The sequence below is a fragment of the Meleagris gallopavo genome, chromosome 1 (genome assembly GCF_000146605.3).
Source record: "Meleagris gallopavo isolate NT-WF06-2002-E0010 breed Aviagen turkey brand Nicholas breeding stock chromosome 1, Turkey_5.1, whole genome shotgun sequence".
NCBI classification, from domain to species: domain Eukaryota; kingdom Metazoa; phylum Chordata; class Aves; order Galliformes; family Phasianidae; genus Meleagris; species Meleagris gallopavo.
The window spans coordinates 33,944,526-33,960,087 of record NC_015011.2 but is presented as its reverse complement, the minus strand read 5'-3'; the positions used below and the strand labels follow the sequence as shown (position 1 = coordinate 33,960,087).

At 38.6% G+C, this 15,562-nt stretch overlaps 1 protein-coding gene across 6 annotated transcripts in view; it reads left to right on the top strand.

Moving 5' to 3' along the window:
* GRIP1 (glutamate receptor interacting protein 1) overlaps positions 1-15,562 on the top strand; it is a 210,232-nt gene that overhangs the window by 154,884 nt on the left and 39,786 nt on the right. For all 6 annotated transcript variants that reach the window (XM_010707861.3, XM_010707846.3, XM_010707882.3 and 3 more), the window contains exons 8-9: positions 8,962-9,109; positions 10,731-10,900. In XM_010707861.3, the coding sequence (XP_010706163.1) occupies positions 8,962-9,109; positions 10,731-10,900 (318 nt within the window). The remainder of the gene's footprint in view (positions 1-8,961; positions 9,110-10,730; positions 10,901-15,562) is intronic.

The window sequence follows — 15,562 nt, the reverse complement described above, 5'->3', positions numbered from 1 at the left end:
TGCAAAGGAGGTACAGGAAAGAGTATGTGTCTCACTGCTGGGATTCTGGCAAGTATCTGGAAGTCATTGCTTGGCTGGGATTTTGAGAGATATGGGGAATTGGTTTTGTTTGGTTGGGATTTTTTTTGCTAAAAATAAATGCTGCAGAGAACAGGAGATACTCAGACCTCCTTCTTTTACTTCAAATATATGCATACCCCCTGTAGTTCTGTTTCTGTATTACTCATAACAAGTGCTGGGGAGGGAAAAATTGGAAATAAGCAGACAGCATGTAAGCAATCCTGAATTATTTTTGCAATTTGGGATCAAAGACCTTATATTCAGAACCAGAACTATGGCTTCTGTTTTGGGTTTGAAGGTGAATTACCTAAATTTTTCTGCTTTTTTTAAACTCTTCTGCTGAACTGCTGTTTGGATAATACTAAAGTAGAAAGAGAGCAGTTAATAAAACTGTTTTCTGTCTCATTCTGCCAAATTCATTTCATGAGTGGTTGGCATTAAATGACAAAATACTCTGTGCCCTTTCTAGCAACCCCAGATTGTTGCAGAACTCTCACTCTGCTCCTTGGTGAGTTGATATCAAGGTCAGATCTCAGCCCCATCCTTCTGCATGGCAGCATATTATACAGTGGTTGTGCCAATGCAGCAATTATTTATAGAGCTGTGCTAAAGTACAGACTATTGAAAACAAATAAAAGTTTGGGGCAAAATTATATTGATGGTGCTTATTTGTAGTACCAGAAATTCTTCTCTCTTTGGGAGAACAATGTAGAAAATCACGTTAGGTGTTTTCATTTTGTTTATTGGTATGTTTTTTTGTTGTTGTTGTTGTTGTTTTCCTTCTACTCACTGAATTGACCTTGCAGATCTTTAGACAAGTCTGAAACCTCCTTCCTATTGAACCAAGCAGTTTAATTTTAGCAGAAGTACACCCAAAGCCAGTTCTGCAAGTCAGAGAACAGTGCTTATTACACGTGTAGATGTGGCTAGAAAGTGCAAAGCAGTGATGAGTGTATAAGGCAGTGTGGCTCAGAACAGAAGATCTTGAGCAAAGTCTTGTGCACCTCGAGTGCACCACGCAGCCCAGCTGTATGGCAGCACATGGCTCAACTACCTGCTGAGAACCAGAAAGTGCTGTCACAGTCCTGCCCCTTGCTCATGTGGGCAGGGATCTGGGGCCTGTCAGGGAGCTCACTACTACAGCATTGCATTGTGTGATGTTGGCATCTCCTTGTTTGCCTTATCTGCTTCACGTGCACATAAGCTCTTTTATCAAGACATCCAAATTCTCCAGGGCACACCTTTATTCAGAAGCTTCTAGGGTTATCTGCTACATTATTACCACATTACATCCCTGAGCAGATAGGAATTCTGTCAGCTCAGCATAAAGTTTGGATGTTTGTAGCATTTGTTGCCATCTGTCAAGTGCTGACAATGAACGTCCTTCTGCTCTGCAGGCCTTTGAAGAGAATCCAGTTCCTCTCTATTTTTTACTAATTCTTACTGATAGATGGAAACTTAGGATCATTATGGCAAATAGACTTAATTTGTGGGTTCACAACAGTTCACAGTAGTGTCCTACAAGCACGCTTTCATGGGTAGCAGGTGTAAAGTTTGACACAACAGCTGTATCTTAGTTTGCAGGCAGAGATTATGTTTTCTTTATTTGTTCTTGTTATGGTTAGTCAGATATAGAATTGTACTATATCGTGGTATAGAACTAAAGTATTTTGAAAAAGATGAGAAGTCTTTCTTTTAGTTTCCTGCCTTACATGCAAGAAAAACTGAGCATAAGAAGCTCTTCTGTATGTCTGTATGTATGCATCTGTGCATCTATGTATTGTGCAATGGGAAAAATGGTGTATTGCAGGACCTCTGTGAAGGAGTTAGCATATTATTTGCACTGTTTTGGAGGTCTGTCCTATCCTGGGAGATAAGTTTTAAAAGTTACTGTTCTGGAGTTCCATTCCTGGAATGAAATGCAGGTAGAAGTCTGCAGACATATCACAATCAATCATGCTGTTTTGAGGCAGTTTTCAGGAGCCATCTTTCCATAGAAATTGGATGTTAAGGCCCAAGTTGCCAAACGAGCTGTCAAATTGTGTTATATACTCCTGAGCTCTGAATCCTTGTGCTGCCACTGGAGGATGGAGATTTGAGTTTTCAGTAGTTCTTTTCAGTGTCACCTGAATTTATTATGAAGTAGTCATTTTCAGGTAACAAAGATAAGAAATGGCAGAGCCCAGACTTGGTTGAAATGCACTCAGGCTAACCTCAAAGAGGCAGATCCAGGATCATCTGCACAGGCTCTATCAGCCATTTCCCCACACTGGGTTAAGTTCAGTAGTAGGTAAATCGGGTTTTAGATTAACAGTGCAAGTAAAAAAAAAAAAAGATGGAGATAAATGGGGAAAATGGGATTGAATACAACTTTTGAGTGGAGGAGAGATTTAGTAAAAAATGGAAGATGTCTGAGCCTGAGACAGTGTTACTAGAAGAAAGAGTGCCTCAAGTCTCGAGGAAAAGTCTTTTAAGCAAGAAGTGTTTAGGCAGCTTGGGGTCTGAACATGAGTGAAAACCTGAGAAGAAAAGTGCACACATGGATTATGAGTGTATCCCCACCCACACTGTCTTGAGTAGTTTGAAGGCAGAGGTAGTTTCTCGCTGGTTGGTAGGCAGCTCTGAACTGAGAAAGCTGATGGGGTTAAGGTTGCAAAGTATGAAATTAGGTAGAGGCAGCTCCTAAGTTTTTGATCTGCAGAGCATGAGTGCATTAGTGGCAGATAAATGAGCTGCAGGAATTAGGCAAGAGGAGGAAAACGAAAAACTTGGGCCAGTCAGTTGACAAGAATATGAAATTACTTGTGTATTGGAGAGGAGATAGACGATGCATTCATTTAAACACTGTAATGTCTTCATTTTCCATTTGGAGGCTGAGAGGTCCCTCTGATTTCATTGTCACTCATTCTGCTAGCATCCTCTTAAAATTATTCCTATTTCTTACTTTTATAAGTTGATTATTTTAAAAGTGAGTGTGTAAAATGCCACTGGAAGCTTTTTTCTTCTTTTTTTTTTAACAGTAGTTTCATCTTTCTCTGTGAATTCTGTGAGCTTTCGTGCAATTAGTAGCCCAGCACTTCCAGTGCCATGCTGTTACTGGCAATAAAGAAAGACATTACTATTTTTTTAAAATTATTTTATTACAGTTCTTGTCCCTCTAACCCTCTAATTCCAGCTGAGCCAGATAAAATAAGAACAACTATTGCTCACTCTGTGGCCAGCCTGAAACATGCAGGTACTCCATGGGCAACGTAAGAGTAGGTGCCACATATGTTATAGTATACTGTAAAGTAAGTCAGGCCTTGGAGACTGCCACTGACCCTTTGAACAAGAACATTATTTAATTTTTAAACAGTTGTTTTATTATTAAAGAAACTACCACTCTCGCTCCCTGAATATTGCTGGCAATGTATAATGCAGTCTTATTCTCTTCCAAAACATATTTTAGAGTAAAGTCTCACATGTCATTAAGCTTATTAATATTTTCTGTATTCCAGCCACCCAGGGAGAATTACAAACACTGTCAATGACTTTGAGCTTTTCAGCCATCATTATCAGAGCTTGCTAACTGGCACTGATTCTAGTTCTCCCATAAGATCTGAGATGAAAAAAGGTTACTCCCCTAAATGAAGCATGAACAAAGCCAGGCTGCAAATATTATGCAATATTCGTAGAACAGAATTCTGAAGCCAGGACTGTGCTTCAATACTCTGTGTGTGTGCTTCAGTACTGTGGGTGGTTTACTTATGATATTATGACATTGCTCTGAATGAACGATAATTGGCCTACTCAGTCGTAGGGTACCTTGAAAGTTCCTGCTGTGCCTTTCAGCCACTGCAGAAGTTTTCTTCTTACCTCCCTTCCTCGCTTCTGCTTCCCCTTTTGTAACCATTGAGCTATGATCCTGCTCTCTGTTACCATTTTAACAAATATGTAATCAATATTCCTTTTTGCAAAATTTGTATTGGTATTATGAATTATCTTTAAAGTACAAGGAAAGTGGATGACACCAATAAGCAGTCTCCCACCTCCAAAATGTTAGTATTTAAATAAACATGTGTTCAAGGGAGACTTAGGTAATCATCTAGCTGGTGTTAAACATGAGCAAATGAAAATGCCCCAATGAAGGAAATTAAAAATGATAGCAAGATAGCCTAGGACGTATTTTAGCATGTGACTGGTCTGGTGTTGCTTGTTACATTACATAAGCAATGAAGAACAGTACCAAAATTGGCTTTTTAAAAATCTCTTCCTATGATCAAGTGGACAATAAACATGGGAAAAAAAAGGTATTAGTGGAGAGAAATATGGAGGGAAGATACAGGTGGAGAAAAGCTTCCCCACTCTCAGCAAATCTTTCTCTTGTGCTCTACAAAGAACTAGCCACTTCTGAGCTTGGTGGGTTTGGTTCCTATATTGCTTGAGGCCATGGAAAAGGCAGACAGTTGGAGAAGGTCAACCACCTCCCAGTGGGAGAGCATGAGAATGGAACAAGAAGGGTCTTAGTATGACAGGCTACTGTGAGTGTTGCTGTCACAGATAGGATATGATGGATAGGATATGAACAGCCACCGGACTGTTAGGAGTGGGCAGTTTCAGGTCTTACAGAGTGGACATTTTAATGGACACAAAAAATGCTCTTTCTGAGCTGGTGCTCATTTTTAAAAAGTAGTCCTTAAGAATACAAAAAGCAAACCACATGAAAGATGACAAGTTTCATGAAGTGTTTAAGATGCTCTTTGACAGTAATGAGTAGTTTGTAGGTTAATGAAGGAAAGTGGATGTGAACACATGTAGCATCCCTGAGTGCTTTTTGCACTGCTTCATCCTCAGTTAACAAGTGCTGTAAAGGGCTTTGCAAAATAGTCTCAATGGAAAGTGTTGCTGCTATAGGCACAGGTCTTAGAAACAAAACTCATCCAGCGTGTTAGAAATTCTGCCTGGTTACCCAGGCTTAAATCTGTACAACAAGACATGGACTTTAAGTGCCCTGTAAAAAATGTATCAACTTTGATTTTCACATTTCAGCTCTGTAGCTTTCCAAAGGAATGGCAAATACTTCAGCCCATCCTGATGTAAACCTATGGTATGTCTGACATCTGAAATATTGAGCCATATCTGGAAAAATTGCTCCATTTGCTTTCTGTGGGTTGCAAAAATTCTGTGTGAAGGTAATAAAAAAAAATAGTGAGGGACAGGAGAGAACAGTTTTTTGATCAAGACAAATTATTTCAATGAAATACTGGCTTATCTTGTGACAGAGTGAGATAAATTTAGATCTCTTAATGCATTCCTACAAAAACATGAAAACTTTGCCAGGGGAGGGTTGTAATGTTTGAGGAGCTATACATTTGCTTACTGATATGAACCATATCATGTCACATATGTATATGTGACATATAAATATTTATTGCTTTCAGTCAGAGAATCATAACAATAGAGAAGGCTACATGGAACTGCTGTACGCAGCTTTAAAGTGAAAAGATTCCTAGCCCTACATGTCATAGGAAGGAAGCTCAGCAAGAAGGAAATTAATGTGAGATGGTAAGGCATCCACTTTTTCTCACTCATGTTATTGCTAGAAGATACAGCAGCATCCAGGCAAGATCAGTGGCAGTCTTGTGGAGATGTGTGGTTCATCTGGTTCAGCTAGCTCTTTAAGGTCAGAGTCTGTTTTGACATACTACCTCCTTGTCTGTCTCTTTAAAGCTACTCCAAAAATTGTTATTTTTGAATGACTTCTGAAAAAGTTAGAAGGCATAAGAAACCTTTCAGTTAGAGAAACGCATAACGCAGACAGTAGCAACAGGACTCAGTGTTCCTACAAGAACACGCTCCCTGTACATCAGTACTTCCTACATTGAAGTACAAGAGGGCTTTGTAGGAGGGAAAAAAAAATGAAAAAGAAAAAAAGAGGGCATGATAGAATAACAGAGTTTGATTTCCTGTGGATTTTGTGTCATTTTTGATTGCAAGCTATCCCTGAAGCCTTTTCTTATGTTAGGGCATTTTGTAAGCAGTTTTCCAAGTAGATTCTCTGTTGCCTAAAACAGAACAGCTTTCTCTTCTTGGCCTGACCCGCTGCATGAGTCCTAAAGTGGTTTTCTGTCCTCCAGCATCCCCCAGCTGTTGAACTGGATTTAACAATTATGCCATGAGGGTGTACAAGTGTTAGCAGATGCATACATTTCTGAGTACATAAACAAATATGTGTAAAATGACCAAGCGTGCTTCCTATCTACTGGAAATCAGGCTAAAAAAATTTCTTTTAACCTTCAAAATAAGTTGTGATTTTTGTTTGAGGTGAGCAAAGGTGGTCACACTTATTTTATACAAAACTTTTTATATATCGTATAGCATATTTATATCCCATAAGAAACTCCTGCTGCCAGTGATTAAAGGTGGCAAATAAAAAAGATGTCCTGCTTGCTAAAAGAAGAAATGTATTAGCATGCAGAAAGCAATGCTGCTACCTATGGGAGGTTTTAATCACGCCTTGTGAACTGATTGAGATGCAGTGCTCAAAGGTGAGAAAAATTATTAACAAAATCAAAAATCTGGAGCATTTTTCATGCAAACATTCATCAGTATATCTTATGTAATTACAAAGCCAATAAATCAACATAGTCTGTAAGTGCTTCAGTCACGGTGTAAATATCTTAATGACTGAAACATCCTTACACATGAATAATTTATACCTGTATCATTCATTTTTCATAGCCATGCTTTACTTCAACATGATGAACTAATCCCTCTCTGTCAGGGAATGTGCGCTTGATTATTGCCCTCTGATTTCTCTTCCTTGTGTTTATTATCCACAGTTAGACACACTCCACTTCTTCTTTTCTGGTTCCTCTAATGTAGTTATCTTATTTATTCATCCTGCCGTTCTTCATTTGCCTTCCCAGTGCATTTTAACAGGCACCTGGGAAATAATGGTGGGGCATAAGCTGATGGTGCATTTCTCAAATAATTCTGTAGCGACATCTTGAAAGATTTATTCATTCTTGACAGATTATATTTGAATATATAGCTTCCCTCCCTCTCCTCAAGGCAATTGCCATGGAACAGGCCTGTGATGAGCAATAACAACTTGAGCTTTATCATTTTCTGGATCCATCTGAGTTCAAACTTTTGTCACAGTAGTCATGACAAGCATCCTTAGTGACGTCTTCCCATATGTTTGTAAATATGAGCTTGTTTGTAGTTCCAGAAAAAGCTGAAATATACAAGAAGAAAAAAACTCTTCCTCAGCACAGGAATTGGGAATTCTTAAATTCTGCTCTGCTGCACATGCTTATTTGGCTGTATGCACCCTGCCCAGCTTAGGCACTAAACCAAAACATCTAAGACATCTGTTTGATTGCCATAAGGGTTCCTCCTTTAATTACTGGAGGAAGACAGGTAGCAGCTAAGGGCTGTTCACCCAGCTTTAAATCTATTAGTATCTGAAGCACCAGACAGTAATGCTTCTGGGTGGACTCTCTTTTGGGATCATAATTTAAGGTTTGTTTCAGATTTATAGAGAACCTTATTTTGGTGGTGTCTGGGGAAGTTCAGCCTTTCTCAGTCCCAGCCAAGCTGAAAAATGAATACCTCAGAATTAATGGGTACATCGAAAAACACTGAGTCGCTTTCTAGCTCTCAAGTTTCTAACTGGAAAAAGAATGAGAGGATTGTAAAAATTGTCTGAAGTTGTGGGGGAAAACTGTGTTTTATAATTCTTAACCAGTGCTTTATTTGTATTGTATGTTGTTCCACCCAAGCACATTTTTCTCTTCATGTTTGTGTCCAGTTTACTTACATTACTCTAGCTGTGAAGAACACCTCACATGATTGTTAAAGTTCTCATTCTGTTTCTTGTATCACCATATATAGCTTGTTAAATTTGTACAACAATATACAGCTTCACAGTCTTACTCCTCTGTGACAGAATGACATTTTTGGACTAATTTTTTTAGGTTCAAGACTGCATGCAATACCTTGATCCCTAACTTTTGCATGCTCCAACTGCAGCTTTTTTACAGCTTCTGACAGATGTCACAGGTGTATATTTTCCTTGCATTCTTACAGCAGGTTCCAGTACCTTGTGTATATGAAACCTACTGTTGTGTAGTAGAACGTTTGGTGGCTTTACTCCAGCATGTCTCTACTTGTACATTTTCTTTTATTCCGATCATAAGTATCTTCAGTCTTCTGATATCACTTCTATGATTTGCCTCAGTCTTTTTATATCCTTACAGGACCCCTTCACGTACTGTATGTAACTAAGGTCATTTGTTGATAGATGGGTATCAACTGGTAAGTACTATCAGGCAGTCTCCAGAATGTGCTTCACGCTTATCACTGAATGCCTTATTTTGGTATTTACAAAGCAGCCTGCTGTCTTCTTCTTTGTTCTGTCTAGCTCTTGTCTCTCTTGAGCATAGTTCTTCAACACAGTCATTAGTCTTGACTGTTGCTGCCTCTGTTTTTCTGCTTTCTTTTTTCACTGTTTGGTCGTCTACTTATTGGTGACCTGTTGGAAAGAAGTACTTTCACAGATTCACAGAATTCTAGGAAGGGACCTCTAGAGATCATCTAGTTCAATGTCCCTTGCCAAAGCAGGCTCCCTAGACCAAGTTCCACAGGTAGGCATCGAGGTGGGTCTTGAACATCTCCAGAGAAGGTGACTTCACAGTCTCTCTGGGCAACCTGTTCCAGTGCTCCATCGCCCTTACTTTATCCCATGACAGTTCTTGATGCCTAAACTGGGGACATTCCAGATTTTTTTGTGTGTGTTATATTGTCTGATAAGAGAAATAGAATAGACAGAAATTTTATTTGGAGGGAAAAAAATACGAAAATGGCATAAAAACTACATTGGTATTGTACTGAATTTTTGTTGTCTAATTTTAACAGATTCAGTTTCAACAGCATCTGGACCACTGCTTGTTGAAGTTGCCAAAACTCCTGGTGCTGCTCTTGGGGTTGCACTGTCCACTTCGATGTGCTGCAACAAACAGGTCATTGTCATAGACAAAATCAAATCTGCAAGTATTGCAGACAGGTGAGTGTGACATAGAGCTGACATTGCAGATCCATGCATTCTCTTTTTTTTTTTTTCTTATTTTTGCTTTGATTGGTTTTGTTTTGAGGAAACGTCCTTATTTAGATGAATTTGACTGAGCATATGTTATCAGATTTGCTAGGTCTTAAAATTAGCACTTTGTCAAATCATTATTCCATACTACAGAGTTTAAGAGTTCCAGGGCACCATTCACGTTAGCTTGTTCACATAGTTTTCAATTATATAAGCGAGACCCAATGTAATACAAGGCTGTAGGTTGCTCTGTACAATACAGAAGTTTAGAGGTCCGTTCTGACTTAAATGTAGTGCTGCAGCAGAAATTAATATTTTTAAAGAAAGAAATACACCACTGGAATTCATAAAGTAAGCTCACAATATGGAACAGCTGTCAAGGGAAATAAATTTTGAGGCTTTGCAACCTTGAAGTGTTCTTTTAGAATATACCATTTATTCTTGTGTTACAGTGAAATCGAACTTCTGTCTGGATTTTCTTATTAACATTTTAGAATACAATTGAGGTATTAGGAAGACTGGCTTCTGTATTTCAAAGTTATTTTGCTGTAATTTTTCAACTTCATTTAAACTCCATTCTACTATGTTTAGCTCAGATTGTATGTAGACTTGAGGGGAAAAAATGCAAGTATTTTCCCTTGTGATCTAGAACTGTAGCAGAGCTGTGGGTTATTTATCTGTGTGTGTGTGTGTGTATGCGTGGTTTTACATATACAGTATGTTTCTATATACATACCTCTATCTAAAAATTCCCTAAATATTACGTTTCAGCAGCAAATTCCTCCTGCATGTTCCCGGTCACCCTACCTTGTAACACCTCTTTGACAATGGTGCTTTGGGTAGCACCCACTTGTAGCAGTGAGTCTACAGCTCCTCTGTGGGCTTTTCCCTACAGTAGAAACTTTGAGAGTGACGGCCATTGATCCAGGGGTGTTCTCCAGTTCAATGGTGCAGGATGCTTTAATTTTCTCCCTCTGTTTTTTCCCGTTTCGCAGGGGGTAACCAATTAAAGGAGCTGTCCACTTGACTGGTACGTCGGGATGCTGACTGCTGTGTTTGCATTTCTCAACTCATCCAGTAGCCAGTCTCTTGAGTGCAGCAAGATTTAGCAGATAGCCCCCTCCCCACCCAACTCCTTAAGTCACCATGCTAGCCCTGGTTTCATTATTTGTTTGACTACTGCATAATTTCATCATCATTTACAGCTTTTGTACTAATAAATGTTTGAACTATAACTCAAAAAATGATGAACTGGGTGCTTGTGTGAGGGATATGTGACCAAGTTATTTGAGTCTCCTTAAGTTCTTCTCATTTATTCTGCTGCCATTTGCATATATTTTAGTAGTCAGCTACCCCATTGCAGTTCTGTGAGTGATGTCTTGGCATATGCTGTATTAACTGAATTGTTTTTAAGGTTTGTACTAATAGATATAAAGTCTCAGCAGTGACAGTGCCTACAAAACACAAATCTCTCTCGAAAAAGAAAGAAAACGCTCATAGTTGTCATGACCAGTTTGAAGGCAGTAAAACTCATTTTCCCAGCAGAGAGCATACCTGATCATACTGAGTTTTTTCCCCTTTTGTATAGATGTGGTGCATTACACGTAGGAGACCATATTCTGTCCATTGATGGCACCAGCATGGAGTACTGTACACTGGCAGAAGCAACGCAGTTTCTTGCTAATGCAGCGGATAATGTGAAACTTGAGATCCTTCCTCACCACCAGACACGGCTAGCACTGAAAGGCCCAGAGCACGGTAAGAGAATCTGTAACACCAAATTCCACTTTATTTTCCTGTCTTTACCTTAGCCTGCACTTGCTATATGGCCAAGAAAGCTATAATTGCAATCGTGTCTGTTGATGTTGCTTCATCCCCCCAGGTTATGCTTCTGCAGTTTCTGAGCAGCTCTGTGTTTTCTCAGTATTAATGTATCCTCTGAGTTCCTACAGATAGAGAAGGAAATGTTTTACTGATAAATGGTTCTGCACAGTTGTAAATGCACATACAGACACCTGTTCACTCTACTATTGTAATCACTGAGCGGATAACTAGGCGCTTCAATGGATGATCCTCTGAGTTGATTCTTCAAGTTAGAGAAGGAAGGGAGGGACACTGATTGATTTCAGCATATTGAATTCATAATTTGTTATAACCTCTTCGGTAATAGACTTGTTCTCCCTTGAAATGCTTCAAAAATAATTATTTTCTCTTGCTGTTGGAATATTATTTATTGCCATCATCTTTAAAATATACTTCTGAGATTACTTCATGGGTGCGTTGACAGTTTTTATGAAAAAGATTTGTTTGGGAACAAATTCCGAGATCCCAGCCCTTTTTCACCATGTTGCCTATTTCATAACACACTTAAAGAGAATAACTTTCCATTTTCAAATCAGATATGTATAAAATGTCTTAGCGTTTGAAGTTTGAAAATGGGAGCTACCTGTCTTGTCTTCTAACTAATCCTGAAAAAGTGGATAATTCACAGTATTCATAAGTTCACAGTAAAATATCAGAATAATGGATGTCAAAGAAGTAACAAAGGTTATCAAATACACACAGAATAGGTGCCTGTGTTAAAGCATGAGTAAGTGGTAGCAATTTCTGAGCCTTTAATATTGTGCCTCTGCCTCCTCTAGACCAACACAAGATTTCTGAGGCCTAGAAATTCTAGTGTTGATAAACATTTTTGGACATCTGTCTACTATCCAGGCTGTCCCTGGAAAAACAATGCTCTAGTCAGTTTGTCAGTGGTGGATATTGAGCTATTGTTGAGGAAATTCTAGTTTGTCCTAAGGTGAACAAAAAGTAACCCTTGCAATACCATATTATCCCATTAGTTAACTGCACCTCTTTCCCATTTTCAGTTAGGCTCCTGTGAGGAAGCAGGGAGTGAAACTGCAGAATAGAGAACAAATTTTGTGATACAGTTCCTTTTCACTTTTGACAGTATGCTACAAAGAGATCCTCCCTTTTTTGTAGCAAAGACACCACACATTCAAACTTGGGCTAACTAAAAAAGCATTATAATAGGGTTTCTTTGGGGAAGATGAGTTCCAGGGCCAAAGATCTGTTTAACTGCCTGTATTTCCTGAAGTCTTTTGCATCTTAGCAAAAATTTAAAGTGTTGCTGTTTATCTGCTAGTTGTCTTCAACTAATGAGGATGCTTGATAAAACAATGCTCTTGCCAGACTTGTAAACTGTTAAAAATATCAAATCAAGGGGGTCTGCAAAGATGACATAAGTGTATCTTTTGAGGAAAAATCTCCCTACAGTAATAAAAGTGCTTTCTTAAGTAAGCTGATACAACTAGAATTTTTACAGCCCTTTCCAGCCCCTCACCAGGTGGTGCTGCTCCAATATCACAACAATTTCAGAAGGTAATATGGTTTATAGAAGCAAGAATACTTTTGGAAACAACCTTTCATCAGGTGTGGTATGGCCTAGATGCTGCAGAATTTGAAAAGCTCCCTTTATGTGTCTGGGATAAGGTGAGTCATTAAGGCTGTATCTGTTGAGCTCAGTTATTGGACTTCTAGGAACGTGTTAGGAATTTAAAATGGGCAGGGAAGTCAGTATATAAAATAAATTGAAATTTTAGACCTAAAATAAAATGGAGAACACTATAAAATATCAGATTTTTTTTGTGGTTTTTTTTTTTTCCTTTCCACTGTGCTGCTAATATTCATTTCTCTTGCTGCCCCATTAGTTTTATGTTGGCTGCTTACAACCCTGGCTTAGAATGGCTCAAATTACTAGTAAATTACTACTGTTACACAAGATAGGATTTCCTTTTACAGAACATTTGTTGAGCTGGGATTATCTTTCTACAAGCTGAGCAAACTGAATTTGTGTACCTGACTGCTTTGTAGGACATTTTTATCTCTATTCTCAGTATGAAAATAAAACATGAAAAAAATCAAAGACTACCAGATGACTTCCTGCTGGAAGCAGTCTTTTTAATTAAACAAGGCTCACAGCAACTTGAAAATAATGAAAATCCACCTGGCCACATTGTTCTTATCAGATTTTAATTTTTATACCATAGTTAAATCCAGAAATCTTGATGCCTATATGCATAATCAGAGAGATATTTTCATTTGAGAAGAGACGATAAGCCTGTAAGATACACAGTGCCTCATCAGGCTACTGCCTCTGTTTCTGGGATTTTTTCTTGTTTGACGTGTGAGATTTCCTGAAGTCTTGAGGGTGAGGCACTCAGAGAGGCAGGCTGGCTGGTGTGTGCCACAGGTGTCTCATACATCCCTTCCTGTAAGGACACCCTCACCTCATTTGTTACCTGTTGAGGAAAATAAATATTAAAATATTAGTTCCTTTGGTTCAAGCACGTATCAGAGCAGCTCCAGGAAGGTGGGGACAGGGGGTACCATCAGGAAGGGATGAAGGGCACCCTGTCCTGGGTCTAGGCCATATTATGCCAGGGCCCATGGAACCCCAGCCATGAAGCCACAAAGATGGAGTGGGCCCCTGTGCTCTCCTTTCCCTCATGTATTCTTCAGTGTTGCGTCAGGCCTGGCTTTTTAGTCAGCAAATGGTTAATATATATTCTGATCGTTAACAAATCATTGCTCCTGCAGTATGAAGTGAAACAGAACTATAGCTTTCCTTCTGGCACTGTGTGGTGCTTGCTACAGCAGCTTCCATTTTCCCCTGGCTGTGTCATGGAGCAAGACGTGAACACAAAGTGGCTCCAGACTAAACTGACAGACTTCAGGCTACTGTTAAAGTCTGGCATGGGGTTGCTATGTGCCTGCAGCCTTATAGCTGATACAGCTGATGGGCCAAAGGCAATAGCTTAGATTTCTCCATATGGGTGTACCTCTCTTTTCTATTTATTTATTTATTTTTTTAAGACAAAAATTCAGTGAGCAGTTTGCAGTTCGTAGTGCTCCACTGTGATTCAGCAAGAACACGACTACATCAAGTTAAATAATGACCAGATTATATTTAATGAAGGAGAGTTTCAGTCATTTTCTTTTAATATTTGACACATCAGCTGAAACTCCTGTCTTCTTGGTAAATACTGGCCTTCATCTTTGGTGTATGGACTCTCCATACTTAGAACCTTGTCCAATCAAAACCTGTTTTTATCCAGAAAAACATATTTTAAAGTTTCAAAGACTAAGTTAAAAGAAAAAACTACACATCCAAATAATAAATAAGAGCTCTAGATTTTTGTTTTCTTTTTTAATGAGGCTTCAGGATAGCATTTTTGTGCTGCTGGGCCAAGGAAGTTGTTTGTGGCATAGAGTAGTCTAATGCCAACAATATATGCTGTTAAAATTTAAAATGCCAGTGCAGTAAATTGAAATGACTGTCACATAGTGTGTGTATGGTATCTGAATATAGAGACTTACTAATCTCCAGTTAGTGATCATATATGATACTTCAGTATTTTCTAAAGAAATTTGCAACCTTAGCTCCTAAAGCCAGAAGGAAGTTAGAAACTGATTCCATACTAATCGTTTAAAAAACGAATACAAGAAAACAAGCAAACAATCCGAAATATTTATTCTTAGAAGATACATTATTTTTGTTCCCCAAGATAGCACCTCCTGGTAAGAAGACAAGACCAGGTTGTTAATTATTTCATTTATTTTATTTTCGATTCATTTTCATTTGGGGATTTTTTTGTTTGTTTATGTAATTCAGTTACCTTTCCCTCTTCTCTGGTCCTTTTGTTTTCTCATTTTCCATCATCCCTTCATGTGGGCAGTGAAGGTTTAAAGAAGCAGCAGGCAGCATACCTGGGATTCGTGTGCCAACAGCCACAGCAGTCTTCTCACCTACCACCATTATAACACCTACCACCCTGACCATTGCAGGATGCCAGCATTGAAATTCCAGAAAACGTCTCCTCAAAAAAGCCTTCGTAATGTTCCACTCCTTTTCCTGCTGACGTAGTCTCTCCTCTTCTTCCTCCTCCTTTCCCTCTTCTTTTACTCATAGTTTTCTCATTTCAGGCACTAAAATCTTTTCAGTCTTATGGATGCTACACTTTTTCATAGCCATGCTAAGGTTATTTCTGACATTTTATGCCTTTTCTTTTCTGTAACAAGACAGCCTTTGTAGGCAGGAAAAGGCTTGACAATTCTCGATGAACTCATTCTTCTGCTCTATGAGTAGACTATTAGGTTTGTGGAGTGTATATAGAATGCAATATTTGCATGCAAAACATAGCTTACAAATCTTTTGTCAGAAATTACCTACTACAAAAAGGCATTTCTAACATCAGTATATCTAGATCTAGTAGTCTGCATCAATTCATGGATATGTGTTGAAAATTTTGATTTAACATACTTCTCCTGAAGAAAGATGTGTATTATGAATGTAATTTCTGTATCTACAGTATCTTTGTTAGCTTTCAGCAGGTATTTTCATTATATGCTAGCTGT